This window comes from Chaetodon trifascialis, chromosome 1 (assembly GCF_039877785.1).
Source record: "Chaetodon trifascialis isolate fChaTrf1 chromosome 1, fChaTrf1.hap1, whole genome shotgun sequence".
NCBI classification, from domain to species: Eukaryota; Metazoa; Chordata; class Actinopteri; order Chaetodontiformes; family Chaetodontidae; genus Chaetodon; species Chaetodon trifascialis.
The window spans coordinates 33,618,457-33,637,278 of NC_092056.1; the positions used below are offsets into that span (position 1 = coordinate 33,618,457).

At 40.7% G+C, this 18,822-nt stretch overlaps 1 protein-coding gene across 1 annotated transcript in view; it reads left to right on the top strand.

The window, feature by feature from the left end:
* Positions 1–18,822, top strand: part of ano1a (anoctamin 1, calcium activated chloride channel a) — a 109,020-nt gene that overhangs the window by 49,677 nt on the left and 40,521 nt on the right. The window contains exons 8-13 of the mRNA XM_070963705.1: positions 135–190; positions 391–432; positions 5,591–5,655; positions 7,208–7,342; positions 11,073–11,233; positions 16,224–16,309. Of these exons, the coding sequence (XP_070819806.1) occupies positions 135–190; positions 391–432; positions 5,591–5,655; positions 7,208–7,342; positions 11,073–11,233; positions 16,224–16,309 (545 nt within the window). The remainder of the gene's footprint in view (positions 1–134; positions 191–390; positions 433–5,590; positions 5,656–7,207; positions 7,343–11,072; positions 11,234–16,223; positions 16,310–18,822) is intronic.

Below are 18,822 nucleotides of genomic sequence, written 5' to 3' on the forward strand. Positions count from 1 at the left end.
TCATCTCTAAGTTTAACTAACTTGATAACTTGATTGGTAATTTTTCTTCCAGATCCCTTCTGCTGCATTTTGGACCCCCCCCCCCCCCCCCCCCCCCCCCCGATAATAATCCTATTGAATATGCCTTTTTACAGGGATCACCAGTCTGCTAGCTAATGGTGTCTATACATCTGCTTATCCTCTGCATGATGTGAGTATCAGACACTATCAAAGCATTCTGCTGCACTGTACTCTACTGTATTCTAATTTATGTATAATAAATCTATTTGTGACTACAATTACTGTCAGTATCTCACAAATGACAATTCATAATTTTGTGTTAAATTGTATTCATTGAAAATAAAACTGTGGGGGGGGGGGCTTGTCTGTGTATGTATGTGAATATTACAGGGTGACATCGAGGGGGTGAATGCAGAACCTAATGACAGGAAGGTAAGCAGAGCTAGTCCACCAGTCAATAAAGTGAATCAGAAGTCTAGTAAATTTAAAATGAGCCATAACAATAAAATTACTGAATACTATGTCTGTATCAGATCAAATTCAATTCAATTTAAAATTCGTATTTATATCACCAAAGTTGCCTCATGAAACCGTCCATATAGAGCAAGTCAGGACCATAGTCTTAAATATTCAGAGACCCAGCAATTCCCCTGAGCAAGCACTTGGTGATGGTGATGAAAAAAAAACAACAACTTCCTTTTAACAGGCGGAAACCTCAGACAGAACCAGGCTCTGGCTGGGCAGCCATCTGCCTGGGTTTTAGATGGGTTTAGAGCGGGGGGGGGGGGGGGGCAACTTGTTCCACAAAGGGCCGCTGTGGCTGCAGGTCTTCTTTCCAACCAAGCAGCAGCACACCAGACTTGACTCATTCAATCAACTGATCTCACTCTTCAGACAGCTGATTGGTCAAACTGTGAGCTCTTGCTTGGTTGGAAAGAAGACCTGCAGCCACAGCGGCCCTTTGTAGAGCAGGTTGCCCACCCCTGGTTTAGAGTATAGAGTATATGGCAGTATATGTTATGTGTATGATAAAATATGCATATATTAATAAAACATGAATAGCTAATATAATTGTATAATAATATAATCACCATATTATGTGTGTAATAATAATAGAAATATGTCTAGTAAAAATAACATTAGCAGTGGGTGTGAAGTCGGACCAAGGTGGTAGCCGCAACCATGATCCACAATCCTGGAAGTAATACACGGTCGGTGTAGATTTTCTGCATCGTTTTGAGATGTGCCCAATTTTTGCAAGAAAAGTGAAAACAGGCAATTCTTGAAATTTGTGTAAGGATATATCCTGATCAAAGATAATTCACAGATTCCTTACAGTGGTGCCTAAGGCTGAGGCAATGCCATCTAGAGAATATTTAGCTCATTAGATCTAGAGCTTCTAACGTGTTTAAGGCCAAGTACTATAACTTCAGCTTTTGTCTGAGTTAAGTTGCAGAAAATTCAGGTCTCCATCCAGGTCTGTATATCTTTAAGACATGCTTGAAGTTTAGTTAACAGACTGGTTTCATCTTGCTTCACTCATAAATATAGCTGGCAATGAAAAATGAATTAACAGAAATCCTTAAAGAAACTACTGTTATGTAGAAAGTCACACAACTTGCTTCCTCAAAGATTTAGAGTGAAAGGGGAGGTTAGATATAGGTCTTATAGTTGGTAAAAACCCTTGATTAAGAGTGGACTGTTTAATGACAGGTTTTATTACAGCTACTTCAAAGGACTGTGGTACATAGGGTGTTGATAAAAACAGGTTGATCATATCAAGAAAAGAGGTGCCAATTAAGGGCAAAACTTCTTTATGCAACCTAGTTGGGTTGGGTTCTAAGATAAATGTTGATGGTTTTGTCTGAAGAAATTGCTGAAGTTAGTGGGTGAAGGTTGGTGGGAGAAAAGCAGTCTATTTTGAAGGTAATCAGTACTAGTTGAGAGCAGGAGGTGATCAAGTTTGTCTCTAATAGTTAGAATTTGTATCATTAAAAATGCTCATGAAGTCATTACTACTGAGGCCTGTAGGAGTACATGCTTCAATGGAGTTATAACTCTCTATCAGCCTAGCTACAGTGCTGAAAAGAATCCTGGGGTTGTTCTTATTTTCCTCCTTTAACAATGAGCAATAGGCTGCCCTGTCATTGCAGAACGCCTTCCTATAAGTTTTAAAACTATTTTGCCAGGCCAAAATGAAATCCTTCCATATTGGTGAAATGCCATTTCCTTTTAGTTTTTCGTGATGTTTGCTATAGTTTGCAAGTTACCTACAACAGCTAACCCAGGGAACTTATTTTGAATACAGAGCCAAGCATTTGAAATGATTCATGGAAACTTTAAAGTTTATTTAGAAAACTTCAGGTGACTAAATGAAAATTCTTTTCATAAATATGAATGTCTGGAAAGGTGTTTTTATTTTGAAATTACCAGCTTTTGGATGGCTTGTCCAGAGCAATACATTATCTGTAAGTGACTGAAACATGCTACTCAACTAGTTTTGACATGAGGGATTGTTTTAAATGATAACGAAGTCATGCTAACATGACAGCATTTTTGAATTTCTGAGAATTTTCTCCTGCCCTACAAGAATAAAATTAACCCGGCTATTGGCAAGAAAATAAGAGTTCATGCTGAGTCTGAAGTAATCTCCTCCCCTGCTAACACTCTCCATAATTATACTGTTGGCTGTGTGTCACCAAGGCAACGGCCTAATAATTCCCATTTTCTCAAGCATCAGAAAAGCTTCAGCTTGGTCCCTCCACAGCAACATTTTGATATACTGTATGTCACAATCCCACACATGCATATGCATATGTTTAAGAAACAGGTTTCCCTCAGCTGTAGGAATGAGAGTGTTGTTTTGTCTCACGGGCTCAGTCTGCTGTGATCCGCCATCCAAATGGTCCTCCAGACCTGCCTCTTGTGATCAAAAGTCTGCTCTTGTTGTCCTGTAGGTCACTGCTCTGCATGTGAATGGAATGTGTGATTGTGTTTGTCAGCTCCACCATTCCACAGTGCTGTTAGCCGAGTAGCAATTCAATTCAATTCAATTCAATTCAATTCAATTCAATTCAATTCAATTCAATTCAATTCAATTCAATTCAATTCAATTCAATTCAATATACCTTTATTAGTCCCGCAAGGGGAAATTCCAATTTACATCAGTAAAAGATAGATTAGATAGATAGAGTAAAAACAATAAGTATATATAAAAGAGTGTAATAAAAATAAACATTATCTTAAATTATTAATTGTATTTGCAGACTGTTATGTACACGATGGATTGCACAGATTATTGCACCAATTATTGCCCAGATTATCCATCCATCCATCCATTTTCTATACTGCCTATCCCTTTCAATGTTGCGGGGGGTGCTGGAGCCTATCCCAGCCGTCAACGGGCGAGAGGCGGGGTACACCCTGGACCGGTCGCCAGTCAATCGCAGGGCACAAACAAACCATTCATATTCACACTCACACCTAGGGGCAATTTTACAGCTACCAATTAACCTAATGAGCATGTTTTTGGTCTGTGGGAGGAAGCCGGAGTGCCCGGAGAGAACCCATGCATGCACAGGAAGAACATGCAAACTTCACACAGAAAGGCCCCACCCGGTGATCGAACCGGCAACCTTCTTGCTGTGAGGCACGCACACTACCTGCTGCTCCACTGTGCAGCCTTGCCCAGATTATTGCACAGATAATTTGCAGATGATTTACAGATAATTTGCAGATTACTTGGAGCAGTTTTTGTTGTACAGTCTGACGGCTGCAGGAAGGAAAGACCTGTGATACCGCTCCTTCACACACTTTGGATGTAGCATCCTGTCACTGATGGAGCTCCTCAGTGCAGTGAGTGTGTGTTAGAGGGGGTGGGAGTCATTGACTGTCATGGTGGACAGCTTGGCTGTCATCCTCCTCTCCCTCACCTCCTCCACCAGTTCCAGAGGGCATCCCAGGACAGAGCTGGCCTTCCTAATGAGTTTGTCCAGCCTCTTCCTGTCAGCTGCTGTGATGCTGCTCCCCCAGCAGACTACACCATAGAAAATGGCAGAGGCTACAACAGAGTCATCAGAGAACTTCTGCAGGTGGCAGCTGGGTGACAGGTGGGAAAAGTCAGCCATATAGAGGGTGAAGAGGAACAGTGCCAGCACCTTTCCCTGGGGGGGCCCCTACACTGCAGAGGACAGTCCCTGACACACAGTCCCGTGTCCTCACATACTGTGGGCGGTTGGAAAGGTAATCCACTATCCAGCATGTGAGGTGTTGGTCCACTCCTGAAAGCTCCAGCTTGTTTCTCAGGATGGCTGGCCTGATGGTGTTGAAAGCACTGCTGAGGTCCAGGAAAAGGAACCGATGAGCTGGTGGCGGTGAGCTGAATACTGTGTGTGTGGAGGGGGGGGGGGTCAGTGGGGTACTTGGGAGTTTGGCTCCTGGTGGCCTGAAATGGTTTTCAGGCCTCTCCAGACTCCCCTGGTGTTGTTCTCCTGCGGCTGTTCCTCCATTCTCCTCCTGTATCTGTCCTTCCCCTCCCTGATTTTCCTTCTGAGTTCCCTCTGAACAGTTTTCAGCTCTTCTTGGTTTCCTGACTTGAAGGCCCTCTTCTTCTCCTTTAAAAGAGCCTCAATGTCAGGATTAATCCAGGGGTGGTTGTTAGAGTGACACCGTACAGTCCTGGTGGGTAGAAGTTTATGTAGTCTGTGATGTTGTCTGTCAAACTGTCGATGTCCTCCTCATGAGAGTCGCTGAATATATCCCACACGGTTGTCTCAAAGCAGTCCTTCAGAGCCTCTTCAGCCTTGTCAGACAACCTCTTCACTGTGCGGGACACAGCTGGTTGCCTGTTGATAAGGGGCCTGTATACAGGCAGGAGATGAACCAGGTTGTGTTCAGCTCTTCCCAGAGGAGGGAGGGGAGATGATTCATACACCTCCTTGGTGATGGCATAGAATAAGTCCAGTGTTTTATTGTCTCTGGTGGCACACGTGACATACTGAATGAATTTGGGCAGAGTGGAGGACAGAGAGGCATGATTAAAATCCCCAGAGATCAGTAAGAGGGCCTGTGGTTTCTGAGTCTGCAGCCTGCTGATCACAGGCTTTCGGCATTAGCAGAGGGAGGAATATACACAGCTACCACTATGGTGTGAGAACTCCCGCGGCAGATAAAATGACCTCAGACTAACAGCCAACAGCTCAATCTCTGGGCAGCAGTGCTGCTCTTTGATAGTGATGTGCCTGGAGTTACACCATCTATCATTCACAAATATTGCCTCATTAGGTTGATTGGTGACTCTAAATTGCCCCTAGGTGTGAGTGTGAGTGTGAATAGTGTGTGTATGTGCCCTGTGATCGGCTGGCGACCGGTCCAGGGTGTACCCCGCCTCTCGCCCGTTGACAGCCGAGATATGCTCCGGCCCCCCCGCGACCCCGAAAGGGATAAGCGGCATAGAAAATGGATGGATGGATGGATGGATGGATGGATAAATAAATAAAACAGCAAAATGTGCAGATAATGGCCTGTTTTTACTATATAATATAATGTATGGACATTTACCGTAATCATCAATTCCTTTATCTCTTCACAGCTGCTGTATGAGGAATGGGCCAGCTACAGTGTCTTCTACAAGTACCAGCCTATTGGACTCATCAGGTCAAATAGCAGTGCTCTTGTTACTCCCATCAAGTAAATTCTAATAAACATTGCCAGATTTCATATGTCTGCCACAGCTGGTGCCTGCACCCTGCAGGCAGGAAAGATGATGAGGACACTCATAAGCAGATGCTTTGCTGATTATACCCACACTGCTCATGGACTGTAGCGCTGACGTTGCATGTCACACATAACAAGCATGATGATGCAGTTTCCTAAAATTATCATATCAGCTGTTTTATTAATGTCGCAAAATGATCTTGTTCGTAAGACTGGGATAAAAGTGTGTTTATGTTGGTAGAGGAAGTAAGAGGTTGAAAATTATTTCACACATCCAAAAACAACAGGAAAGGGCAACTCTACATAAATGCGGCTTTAATGTTGATAAACATTACCTAATCATATTTACCATGATCTCATATGGGTAAGGCACAATCCCAATTCCAAAATAATAATAATAGTGATAATAATAATAATAACAATAAACTTAATTTGTTCAGCAACTTTCATACAAGAAATGCAGCTCAAAGTGCTTAACAACAAATAATCACATAATGACATGCACCAAGTGCATCACATAAAAAAGACAGAATGAACATAAAAACAGGGATAAAAAACGTAAGTAAAATAAGATGGAGAATAAAAGCCATTTGATAATAATAGTATAGGATAGGATGATGATGAAAATAAACCAAATGCATTACATAAAATGGAAAACCACTGAATAATGATAATAAAATAAAGTTGAATAGAGTACGGGGCAAGGCCCAAAAGTTTCAGACCTGTATCAGGAAGTCATAGCTAGTTAAAGGCTGAAGCTGAAAGAGATAAGTTTTTAGCTTCCTGAAACAGGTCTGAAACGTTTTGGCTTTGCTTTGTGCTTTTCACTTCTGCTCTTATTTTAAAATATGGCATTTTACTTGATTTTATGCATTCTATGTACTCTATTTAACTTTATTTTATTATTTTATTCTGTGGTTTTATGCATTTTCAGCCTTTTTGTCATTATCAAGTTGGTTTTACAGTACTTTCCGTTCTTTCAGTGGAAATTCTTGTATGACATGCTATACAGAAAAAGTTTATTATTATTATTAGTAGTAGTAGTAGTAGTCATAGTGGTAGTAGTAGTAGTAATAGTAGTATGTTATTGAAGAATGATACAAATTCTTCACAGTTTGATGCAGAAAACTGTGTATGGGGCCATTGTTGAGGTCAATAGTGGAAAATAATATTCTAGAGTTCTCAGCATTCTTTGCAATAATCTTGGTGATAGTATCATGATTGTGTATCAGAGCAGAGGGACATCCTTCAAAGGCTCATTCATTCACAAGCAAGGTTGGAGCGGGGTCCACCACCTTGTTATTATAGTAAGGATACTACATGGACTCAGGAACACTTTGTGAAATTATTGTTTCTAAACACAGTTTGTTTTCAAATGATTATATTCTGTTGTCATTCACATTTTGGTTCTATGATAGTACAGTATCATAGTTAATTTGACAATTGAGTATTGATGTTGTAAATGTATCACCTTTGGTGTCTCCTCCCATAGGAAGTATTTTGGGGAGAAGGTTGGACTGTATTTTGCCTGGTTAGGAGTGTACACACAGATGCTGATCCCTGCAGCCATTGTTGGAGTAATTGTATTCCTCTATGGCTGTGCCACTGTGGATGATAACATACCAAGGTACACACACACACACACACACACACACACACGCACGCACGCACGTTGTGTTTTTATCACTTGTGTGGACATTACATAGACTTACGTTAATTTCCTGGAGCCTTACCCTAACCCTAACCCTAACCATAACCACTATTTGCCTATTCCTTACCCTATACCTAACCTTACCTAACCCGTAACCCTATCCTCAGTCTTCACCATAAAATTGAATGATTTACATTAAGGGGATATGCATTTTGTCCCCATAAGTCAGGTGAGTCCCCCCAGTGTGACTGTGTAAACAGTCACATTGATTTTTGTCCCCATAACATGATAAATACCAGGTCACACACACACACACACACACACACACACACACACACACACACACACACACACACTCAAAGACGGAGAGAGATAGAGAGGGACAGAACTTTCCACGTTTCTATTTTTGATCAATTGCTAAATATCTTCTAAAATAACGTTCTCTCTTGTCTTCTCTGTCTAAAACAAAAAATATTTTCTCTCTCCTAACCCTGCATCTGTTCTTGTTTTTATTTTAGGAATGTTTTGGGAATCAGACATTTAATGATTGCTTTCAGACAGTTTTTGATGGTGCTGGGAGACATTCTGGTAACAAAGAGTACTGAGGTTTGATCCAACCCTAGTTACAAACCAAACAAGTGACCAAACAGTAAAGTAAAATTATTTGTTAGCTATCTAACTTGCCAGCTGGCTAACTTATCAAAATAGCTGGTGTTAAAAGGTTAATACATTGACTAAACTACAAATCCTCACCACTCCCCCTGCACAAGGTCACCCCCCTTGATCTGTACCAGCATGAAAAGCTGATGACATTTTCAACTTACGCTAAAAAAATTTCATGATTTAAATCAGATGCTACTCAGTGAACAGACATTACTTCCTTACTTACTGTCACTAAGCAGTGATTAATAGGTTATTGAGGGATGACTCTTGTTAATAGCCTAGTAGTTGTAGAATATGTTGTAGAATGAGACATTAATGAGTGCATTATAATGACTAATAATGTACCGATATCAAAATCACTTTATTTTAAACAGGCAGATAATGACATGACAACTCATTGTTCATGAGTTTTTCAGGAGCTCATCAGTCAGTAAAATTGTGATGGTGAGATCAGTAATGGAAGGTCAATGGAGCTCTAAGAAATGGTGATACATATGAGACTCCAACGTGGTATGACAGGACTGAATCTGAGCTAACCAACAAAACTAAAATCATATGACACCACGTGGCTAATGAATTAGTGGACAGGTTTGGGATGCTTGGGGAAGATGGATGGCCATCACTGTTTGTAGTGCATTCACTGTGGTCTGTGCATTTCAATTCTATTCAATTCATTTTATTTGTATAGTGCCAAATCACAACAGAAGTTGTCTCAGGACACTTTCCATATAGATACATACTGATACAGACCAAACTCTTTTATCTACAAAGACCCAACAATTCCCTCATGAGCAAAAACTTGGCAACAGTGGTGAGGAAAAACTTCCTTTCAACATGCAGAAACCTCAAGCAGAACCAGGTTCTGGGTGGGCAGCCATCTGCCTCAAGAAAGAGAGACAGACAGAAATGCAATCACAGTAACCGTGACAGTGGATGTAATCATAGCTGTAAACCACAATCCAAATTCAACCACTATCCATGGGAACCTGCGAGACGACAAAGCACAAAGATTCCGGGGAAGGAGCTAAGTTAGTAACATGCTTTAGTAGGACATGAAAGCATGCAGATGGAGAGGGAGAGAAGAACAGAGGAGCTTGGTGTATCTTTGGAGGTCCCCCGACAGTCTAATGCTATAGCTGCATAACTAGGGGCTGGTCCAGGGCAAGCCTTAGTCAGCCCCAACTATAAGATTTATCAAAAAGGAAAGTTTTAAGTCTACTCTTAAATGTAGAGACAGTGTCTGCCTCCCGCAAGACTGGAAGATGGTTCCAAAGGAGCGGAGGGGAGGCTTGATAGCTAAAGGCTCTGGCTCCAGTTCTGCTTAAGTAACCATAAGTAAGCCTGCATTCTGGGCCTAGCGCTAAATGCTAGGTCCTAAACACATACTTTTATGTCCTGAAGACACGCGTGCAGTCTAGTTAACTGATTTGATTCTTCTGGCTCGATGAATATAGCTAGGTATCATCAGTATAGCAGTAAAACTTTATGGAGTGTTTCCTGATAATCTTCCCTAAAGGAAGCATATATAAGTTGAAGAGAATTGGTCCAAGCACAGAACCCTGTGGCACTCCATAGCTGACTTTAGTGAGTACAGAGGAGTCATCATTAACGTGTACAAACTGAGAGCGATCTGAAAAGTAGGATTTAAACCAGCTTAGTGCAGTTCCCTTAATACCAATGAAGTGTTCAAGTCTCTGTAATAGGATGCCATGGGCAATGGTGTTGAATGCAGCATGAAGACTAGTACAGAGACAAGTCCTTTATTTGATGCAATTAGAAGGTTATTTGTAACTTTAGCCAGTGCTCTGTTATGATGCACTCTAAATCCTGACTGGAAACCCTCAAATAAACTATTGTTGTGTAGAAAGTCACACAGCTGATTAGCAACTGCTTTCTCAAGAATTTTCAAGAGAAAGGGGAGGTTGGATATCGGTCTATAGTTGGCTAAAACCCTTCGAGAGAAGAAGAGGTTTTACAGCTACTTTAAAGGACTGTGGTACGTAGCCTGTTGATAAAGACAGATTAATCATGTCTAATAAAGCCAAGAGCCAATTAAGGGTAAAACTTAGTTTGGATGGGGTTTTTCTACATCATAAACCAACAGGTTTTTGTACCACTGTTATCCTTTTTATCTGGTGCAATACCATTACATCTTGTGCAATTTCCAATTTGTTGTATATTTTTTTTCTCAACTGTGCAATAACTCTGTATTTATTATCCATATTGGCAAGTGTATTTTTTATAATCTGTACATATTGTGCATATGCAGACTTGTGAAGTTCAGCATTTCTTCTGATTCAACAGAATTTCTCAAGTGCAATACAACATACATCAGTTTTCTCTTGGCTGCAGTACTTTTATGGGCAGTAGTATTTTTGTGGCTTTTAATATAGTTGATTTTTTTAAAATCTATATCGTGTATATGTTTTATCTTGACCCTTCTGTGCCATTGTTTTTGCTGTTTTTGCTTTTTTCATACTTGCTGGCTGTAACAATTTCATTTTACTTTCAGTGATCCTAACAGAAATGAACGAATTAGTGAGAGAAACAAAACATCAGCACCAGCACCAGCTGGACTTGCACTGTCTTGGACAGGGTTATGGAATACAGAGTAAGGATGCTGGACAGCATCTTGTTGGTGAAATTAAGGCTGAAAGCAATAAAAGCAGTCACAAGCAGTATTGATATAATGTAATAATTTTAAAATTGTTAAGAATGATAATCATCATATATTAACATATATGCGTGTTATATATGGGTGTTGAATGGCTTGGGGTACCATGAACAAAAATCCTGTTGACGGGGGTGCCGTGATCTACAACAATGTAAAAACTGCTGCTTTATTCAGACAACACAGCAGAAGCACATACTTGATTTGAATAACTATATGTCTCCCACTTCATATTTAAGTAGTTATATGCATTTGGTTTGTGCCATGGAACGTGAATCTAAACTCTTGTCCTGGTTTATCTGCACCACCCTTTTGCCCTCTTCCACTCCCCTTTGAATGATTAATCTTTTCGTTCCATCCCTGTTTATCCAGTATGGAGATTTGTGATCCCAGGAACAACATCACCATGTGTCCACTGTGTGACCACGCCTGCAGCTACTGGAGGCTGGTGACAGCATGTGGTACAGCTCGAGCCAGCCACCTGTTCGACAACCCAGCCACAGTCTTCTTCTCCATCTTCATGGCCCTCTGGGGTAAGGACACATTCTTATTCAATCATACATAGATTACAAGCAGCAAACAAAGAGTCCAATAAGCACCAGTAGATGTGACGAACATTACAAATACAAGGGGCTCTATTTTCGTCCCCGCCGCCGGCAGGGCGCAGGGTGCGCACCCCGCACAGTGGTATTTTTGTGCAGCGCAGGCAGACGTGCAGCGCACTTGGTATTTTGGTAAACCGAGGCACATAGAGGTATGCCAGGATGGCGATGATATATATTTTGATCAGTATCTCATCTGACCACATCGCCAGCGCATTCGGCACGCGTAATGGTCATTGTACACAGGTGAAACAGGGATGCAAACTAATCAATGTCGCTGTGCCAACCAGAAACAGCCGTAGCATCCTACAGAGCATATATACTGCATCTATCTCAAAGCACTCGAAAGACAGACACATGGAAAAAAGTGATGATCGTTGTCCGCTATTACCCACGTCATTTCATTCCAAATACAGATGTTATCATTGTAATGCTTAACGTTATGTACAAAGATGGAGTACATCATTGCTTTGAAGTGGATGAGGAGGAGGAGGAGGAGGAGGCCAAGGATTTACCATATAAGGACCTCATATTTAGACATGAGTGAGGTCAGTCAGAAGTTTGGACGTCAGACACTTTCCTGTGCCGGCTCGGTCATCCTCAAAACTTGCCATGCACCTCGCCAGTGGCGTTATTAAAGGTGGGGCGAGGAGCTGGTGTGATTGGTGAAGATTGGACTTGGCTGTGTCTGCACGGCCACATCCATTGGCAAAGCGGACCTGACTTTGCGCCGCCCCTGTGCCGTGCCGGCAGTGGAATCCAAAATAGAGTCCATGCTCTGCAGCTAGGCATAGCTGAAAATGTTGACGTTAATTGACAGTACCATTTAATCCATTTAGGACAGCTTTGGCAGAAACAGATATTGTACCTGAGGCACACATGAAATTTACAGTTGGTATACACAAACATAACCCCCGAGTAAACACAGCAGTTAGGAGCTGCAGGGCTTCGGACCAGGGAGGTATAATGTTGTAGACCCAATGAAAGAGAATAGCATGAAACAGCATGAAACAAAATAGTGCATCTGTATAAAAATAGAAAATACTTCATCATGCTGAAATTTGCTGCCTTATTGTTAACATTTTTGTGTGTCTATCAAAGCCTGATATATCTTATTCAACATGTTGTTGCACAAGGGGGTATTCCAGAAAGCGGGATATGTGAAAACTCAAAGTTAACCCTGAGATGAGGGAAACTGAGTTATCCGTTCCAGAAAGAGAGGTAGCTCTGAGTCAGTCACTATGGTAACAGACTCTGTGAACATAACCTGCACGCTGGCAGGTTTACTACAAGAAACCCTGAGTTTCTACCTGTCTCCTCCCACATGAAGAAAGCTGTTGGACATGGACAATGCCCATTCATTCCCAATCCAATTAATATTGAAGCCCAACTGATTTGAAACGCTTTACGTCGCGAGACAATCTTCTGACCCAGATTAGATGTCCTGTCTTTTCCAGAGGAATATCTGTTTGAACGCTACTGCTTTTCATCACACGGTAAATTTATCTCGACAGCATTCTCCGGCCATACATCACTAACCTCACACATCGCGGACGTGCACTCACATCACAGCAAGTTTTTTGCATAGCGCTATGTTTGTTTTGTCTTTTTTTTGCAAACGGTAGTTTTTGGTACAACACTGGGGAGGAAGAGCACTTCAGAAAGGCAACGGTGTATAGAGCTGTGAGGAAAGTAACCCTCGCACTGAAACACCTGCTACCAATGATGGTAGTGACTGGTGACTGATGAAGAAGAAGAAGAATCAGAGGGACAATCCCCTTTATTTGTCACACAACACATACATGTGAACACGCAATGCAATTGGTGAAATTTGTCGTCCGCGTTTAACCCATCCTGGTCCAGACCAGGAGTGGTGGGCTGTCATTCGACCGGTGCCCGGGGACCCAGTTTCCCAAGTGGCCTGGCTCTGTACATGATTCTCGGATCTACTGGGAATGCAGTCTTAGCAACAGATTTGCACGTACAAGGAAGCTAAATGAATACAAATGTTCTTTGTCTCCCTTATTTGTGCACTCAAATGTGTCCTATAATTACAGGAGTGTTTGATGGCTACCTACTAGGGGATTGAGGCTATCCATGCCAGCCCTCTCTTTTAATGAGGCATACTCAAATCCCGGTTCCAGTGCCTACGTAAGCTCCGGGTCACCCCACCCCTATACTCTTCATGAGGTGGACTCTATAAAACTCCTTCACTGTTAACTGGGAAACATATGGACGACATTTAAGTCCTACAGTTCTACAAACAGATATAACATGGTATTGACCGAAAATCTGACTGTCTCAAGTTGTGCTGTGGAAGTTGATGGACCCTCCTCCTGGTGATGGCCAGTTGTTCTGTTGAAGGTCAAGAATGTGCTAGTTGTTTGTCCATTATCTATGTTCATCACTTCAGTGTACATGTCAAACTCCAAATTCCACTCAAGAATGTAAAGGAATGTGAATGGGTTGAGCACTGCCAGTAGCTGTACATAATATTAAGACACACTGCAGTAGGCCTCTCTGGATTGATCCCTGTGGCAGCAGACAGCATTTCACCATCATCATCATCCTCCTGTGATGCAGGAAAAGATACTGTTTCAGAATATTTTGAACTGCCATCTGAGGCCAGATCTGAGTATGGAATACTTACAGCTGCAGGGTGTTCAATTGTTTCAGTAGTAGGAGGCTGAACGAGGCAGATGACACCATCCACAACTGTTGGGGGGTGGAGATTTTATGTCGTTTACATATAGAAGTTTTATATAAAAATATACATTTTATTTTTGAAAAAGACACAAGTGTATATATGCATGTGATGTAAGCACTTTTGTCCTGGGGGGTGACAGGCTCAGATGAGCTTCCCCTGGGGATGCCTTCAGCCACTGGTCACGGTTTTGACTTAGGGCCAGCTCCTCAGCCTCTGTCAGAGGTGGTTGAGGTGGCCCTCCACCCATTTTTTGGGCCTCTGCCTTCTTTCTGTTGGTTGAGCAGAACGCAAATGTTAATCTTTTTTTAAATTAGTATTTTATTGAGTGTTCGTGGACACATCGTCACATTTTAAATGACTTCAATACGTATAAAATAAAAATGTGTAAACATTGTATCAAGTGTTAATCTACTACATGTATGAAGTGAGATGATGTGTTGAGATGACAACATTTTGTTATGGATTTAAATTACTACTTGAAGTAGCCACTGAATTAATATTTACTTTGTTTAATAGCCTAAGTCAATTAAAAAATAAAATCACAGTGAGGTACAATCATAGCCGAGCAAAATATGCCTTACCTTTTTGAATGATGTTTTTGTATTTCATTTTTAGCTGCTTCTTTCTCCGCTGTTGGATTGAACCTAAATGAAAATCAGATTTTATTCCAACTTATATTCATAACTGTATGCTACGATCTTAAGTACGGTTAAATGTTAAGTCAGTGGAATGGTACAATCAAACTTACGCATTGACTCGCGTAGCAATTTTCTCCCATGCCGTTTGTCTCTCCGCTGCAGCGGCGGTTATATATTCACGCCGAAATATGTGCTCATACTCCCCATAGGCCTGCAATAAGACCTCCAACTCCATCGAGGTAAAATAACTTGATCTTTTTTTTTTTTTTTTCCCAGTTGTCATGGTGATTTGTGGTATCAGGGTTCCATTGATGATGGCTTTTTATAGTGGTTGTCCACGCACGCAACTCAAGGTTAACATACTCAGAGTTGATTGAACTAACTCAGATCAGCTGTTCTGGAACCGGATACTCAGAGTTTCCCATCTCAGAGTAAGTCAACTCAGAGTTCAGGGATGGACTCAGTGTTTGTTGAACCTCCTACCTTGAATACCCCCCAGGAAGACATGTTCCTTCATTAGCATTAACACGCACACTTGTTTGTTTTGATTCAACCCAACATAGACCATCCTGCTTCCCTAAGTACTAACTAGAGAGCCAAATGTGAATTAATCTGCACCTGAAAATAGTCTTCTGGAATGATTAAACACAGTGGATCAGTTGTTTTAGGAATGTATTACTGTATTTTGAAGCAACTGCATGTGGTCAGTTTTTGAAAGATTTACATGGAATGGACTTGGATCAGAAAGTAGTGAGAAAAACAATAATGCATTATCGGTATGGGATTTGTTAACAATAATATTGCCAATTTGATTGTCAAATTAATTGCAAATACTACAATCATCTAATTACTACTACTGAGGTTACTGGGTGTCCATCAAATTTAATATCAACAAATGGCCTTTTATATATGTCACATACAGAACCCGGGCTGCATGGTGGCGCAGCAGGTAGTGCGCGTGCCTCACAGCAAGAAAGTCGCTGGTTCGATTCTCGGGTCAGGCCTTTCTGTGTTAAGTTTGCATATTCTTCCCGTGCATGCGTGGGTTCTCTCCGGGCACTCTGGCTTCCTCCCACAAAAAAATTACTCACTGTATATGTTGCCCTGCGATCGGCTGGCGACCGGTCCAGGATGTACCCCGCCTCCCACCCGTTGACAGCCGAGATAGGCTCCAACCCCCCCAAAGGGATAAGCGGCATAGAAAATGGATGGATGTCTACTTCGGCATGTAGACTGCCGAGGCCGCATGCAACAAAGTCTACAAGTTGTACAGTACAGACATTATACAAAAACATCACCTTCTTTAATGCAGTCACTCCTCAGCAGTTAATTTGCTTTGATATGTACAGAATATGTATATTTTTACATAACTTCATGCCTATGTTATTAAATATTTTAGATACAGGTACATTTGTCCAGAAAGACTGAAATATTAAAAAGTACATGTTCACACTCCATATCCCCTGTCATTGATAGATGTTGGTAGTAAATACTGTATAGAAAAAAGTCTACAGATGTATGTAATAAGCTTGTGTTTGTGCCTTGATTAGTTTGCTGTGTATACTTTATCATGTAGCGGTTCTCTTTATGGAGCACTGGAAGAGACGGCAGATGCGACTAAACTATGTCTGGGACCTGACAGGCTTTGGAGAGGAGGAGGAGGTAAGATAACGCCAAAAAATACTTTCATAAATACTTTTTGAAAGATTTACATCCAGGAGTGTATTTTGGAAAATTTTAGTTCATTATTTTGGACGTACAACTATTAACTGAGAGTTAGAGAAAGACTGATATCACTCTCATCTCATGTATGCTAAATATGAAGCTGTTGCTAGTTAGCTAAGCACTCTCCAAAGGTGACAGAATTCACCTGCCAGCATTTCTAAAACTTATTAACACATTATATCTCGTTTAATATATAATGTGTTTAGTATGTACAAAAACTGAAGGGAAAAGTTGGCAATTTGTGTTTTACAGGGAGATACGTGCTGGAACTATTTCTTGGCTGAGTCAGTGTCATCCTGTTTGTACAGAAACAAATAACAAATTAAACAAATGTAATGTAACATGTTGACTAGTGAGCTTTACAGCTGATACTGTAGGTTGATTTTGTTACCATTGGACGGAGTGTTTGTTGTCTTTATTCTATGTTATGCTAAGCTCAGCTAATTGTCTGATGTTTGTAGCCTCATATTTAGCTTGGAGACATGAGAGTGGTGTCAGTCTGCTCATTTAACTCTCTGCAAGGACCTTAAAATTTTCTAATCTTTCATTTCGATGCCACTTATTAAAAAGTAAGCCGCATTTTTGCTAATCTTTGCTTTTTATGAGCTATAATGCATAATTTATTACCTCAAAAGCTAATTGTATTCTTTATGATACTCATGTTAGTTAAGTCAATACCTACAAATCCTGGAGACTTAACATTTTTCATTTTAAACTTTCTTCCCTTCTAGTAAAACATTGGTTTCCATTCATTTCAATGGGCTATAAAAAACCTGAGACTTGAAAACTCCTCATAGACAGTCGTCCATCATGCCATCATACTTTCATTGTGGTAAACATAACATTATTGCTGTGTGCTAATGCAGTGTTGGCCCTTCAAATTCATCTGCACTTTCAAATGCATTATCATGTAACAATGTGGCTGCTGTGGCAGTGTGGCTTTGATGGCAACCAAAGCAGACATGATAATTTGCATTGGATTAGCTTGTGAATTGAAGTCTCTGCAAGATGATTTCCAGCACAGTGAAATGAATGGAGACAAAAAGCTACCTGTAAAATTGGAAAACTCTCACAGTTCTTTTGAATAAAAGTACAAATTCCAAATGAATAAACGTAAATATTTGCCATTCCAAAACGAAAGACAGAACAGAAATTTTACAACATGAAGTTGAAATAGTTGAAGCTGGTGGTCATAACATATGCAGGTGCATCTTGTGGTTCCATGTTCAGTAACATTGAGTATATCATTAAATGAATACAGAATTGGAACCCTTCTGGAACCAGGGACCACTCCATCTTCCTCACTCTATATAAATCTCTTTACCTTCATCATCTCCAAATCTCATTTCAAAATTTGCAAACTGAACCGTCTATTTGTAAAGAATATTTTCAACTCCTTGTAACAACTCACAATGATACTTCTATTAACAAGTGAAGAACACAGATGTTTTTCATGTCACTTAATTCTAAAGCAGTCACAAAGTAAAAAGGCTGACATACAGGCACAAGTCAGGATATGCATTTAAATGTGCCTTCTCTGTCTTTTATGTATACTCTGTAGTGACTCAGCCCTTGCCAGAAATGGTACCACACAACCATCATACCCTCAGACATCAATATTGAATGATCTTTCTTTTAAAATCATAAAGAAATAAAACATTGTGCTCCTATTGTCTTTTTCAAAAGATTTTTATTTTTTATCAAGTATATGTATTGCTCTCAAAGTGACATGGAATTGTATTCAACGACAAAGACTACTGACTGATATCTTCTCCTTATGTGTTTATGTGCTGTACGTGGTGTATTTTACAGGAGGAGCATAAGGTTTGGTTTTCCAAATTGTTTTATTTCTTGCTGTCTCAAATATTTAAACTTCCTTCCTTTTCACACACTATTTTGAATCTGTTCTACAGCCACTAACACTAACCTTTGCTCCTTCAAGGTGTCTAACAATCTGCTACAGGTCTTTACACTTGACATCTTTATGGCTTTGCTCCTGTGTAATTTTTTTTTTTTTTTTTTAATTTATTTATTTTTTTGTAGCTTTCCTCTTTCTGTCTAAGGTTCATCCTGAAGCTGGCCAACCCTGTGGCTGTTGTTAGTGTGGCCTCTCAACAAAATACTGTTGATGTTGTTTGTGCCTACTGATGGCAGTAAAGTTGACAGGACAGTCTGTTGACTCATAGATCCTGTCTATCTCCTCCTTTTCTATCTTCCTGTCCTTTTCTTTTTTTTTTCTGTTAAATAGAGACAACTGTGCCCTCCATACCCATAAGAACACATACCCATAAGCAGCACACAAGGACTGTGAGAGGCAGTGCAAAATAAAGACTAAGCACCCTTTTATTGTTAAAGGAACAAAACTGTGCTGTCCTGGTGGTACCAGTGGCTCAGGTGGCAACCCAAACCCCAAAACTGCCCCCGATGCTGTGCCATCGGTGTGTGAATTC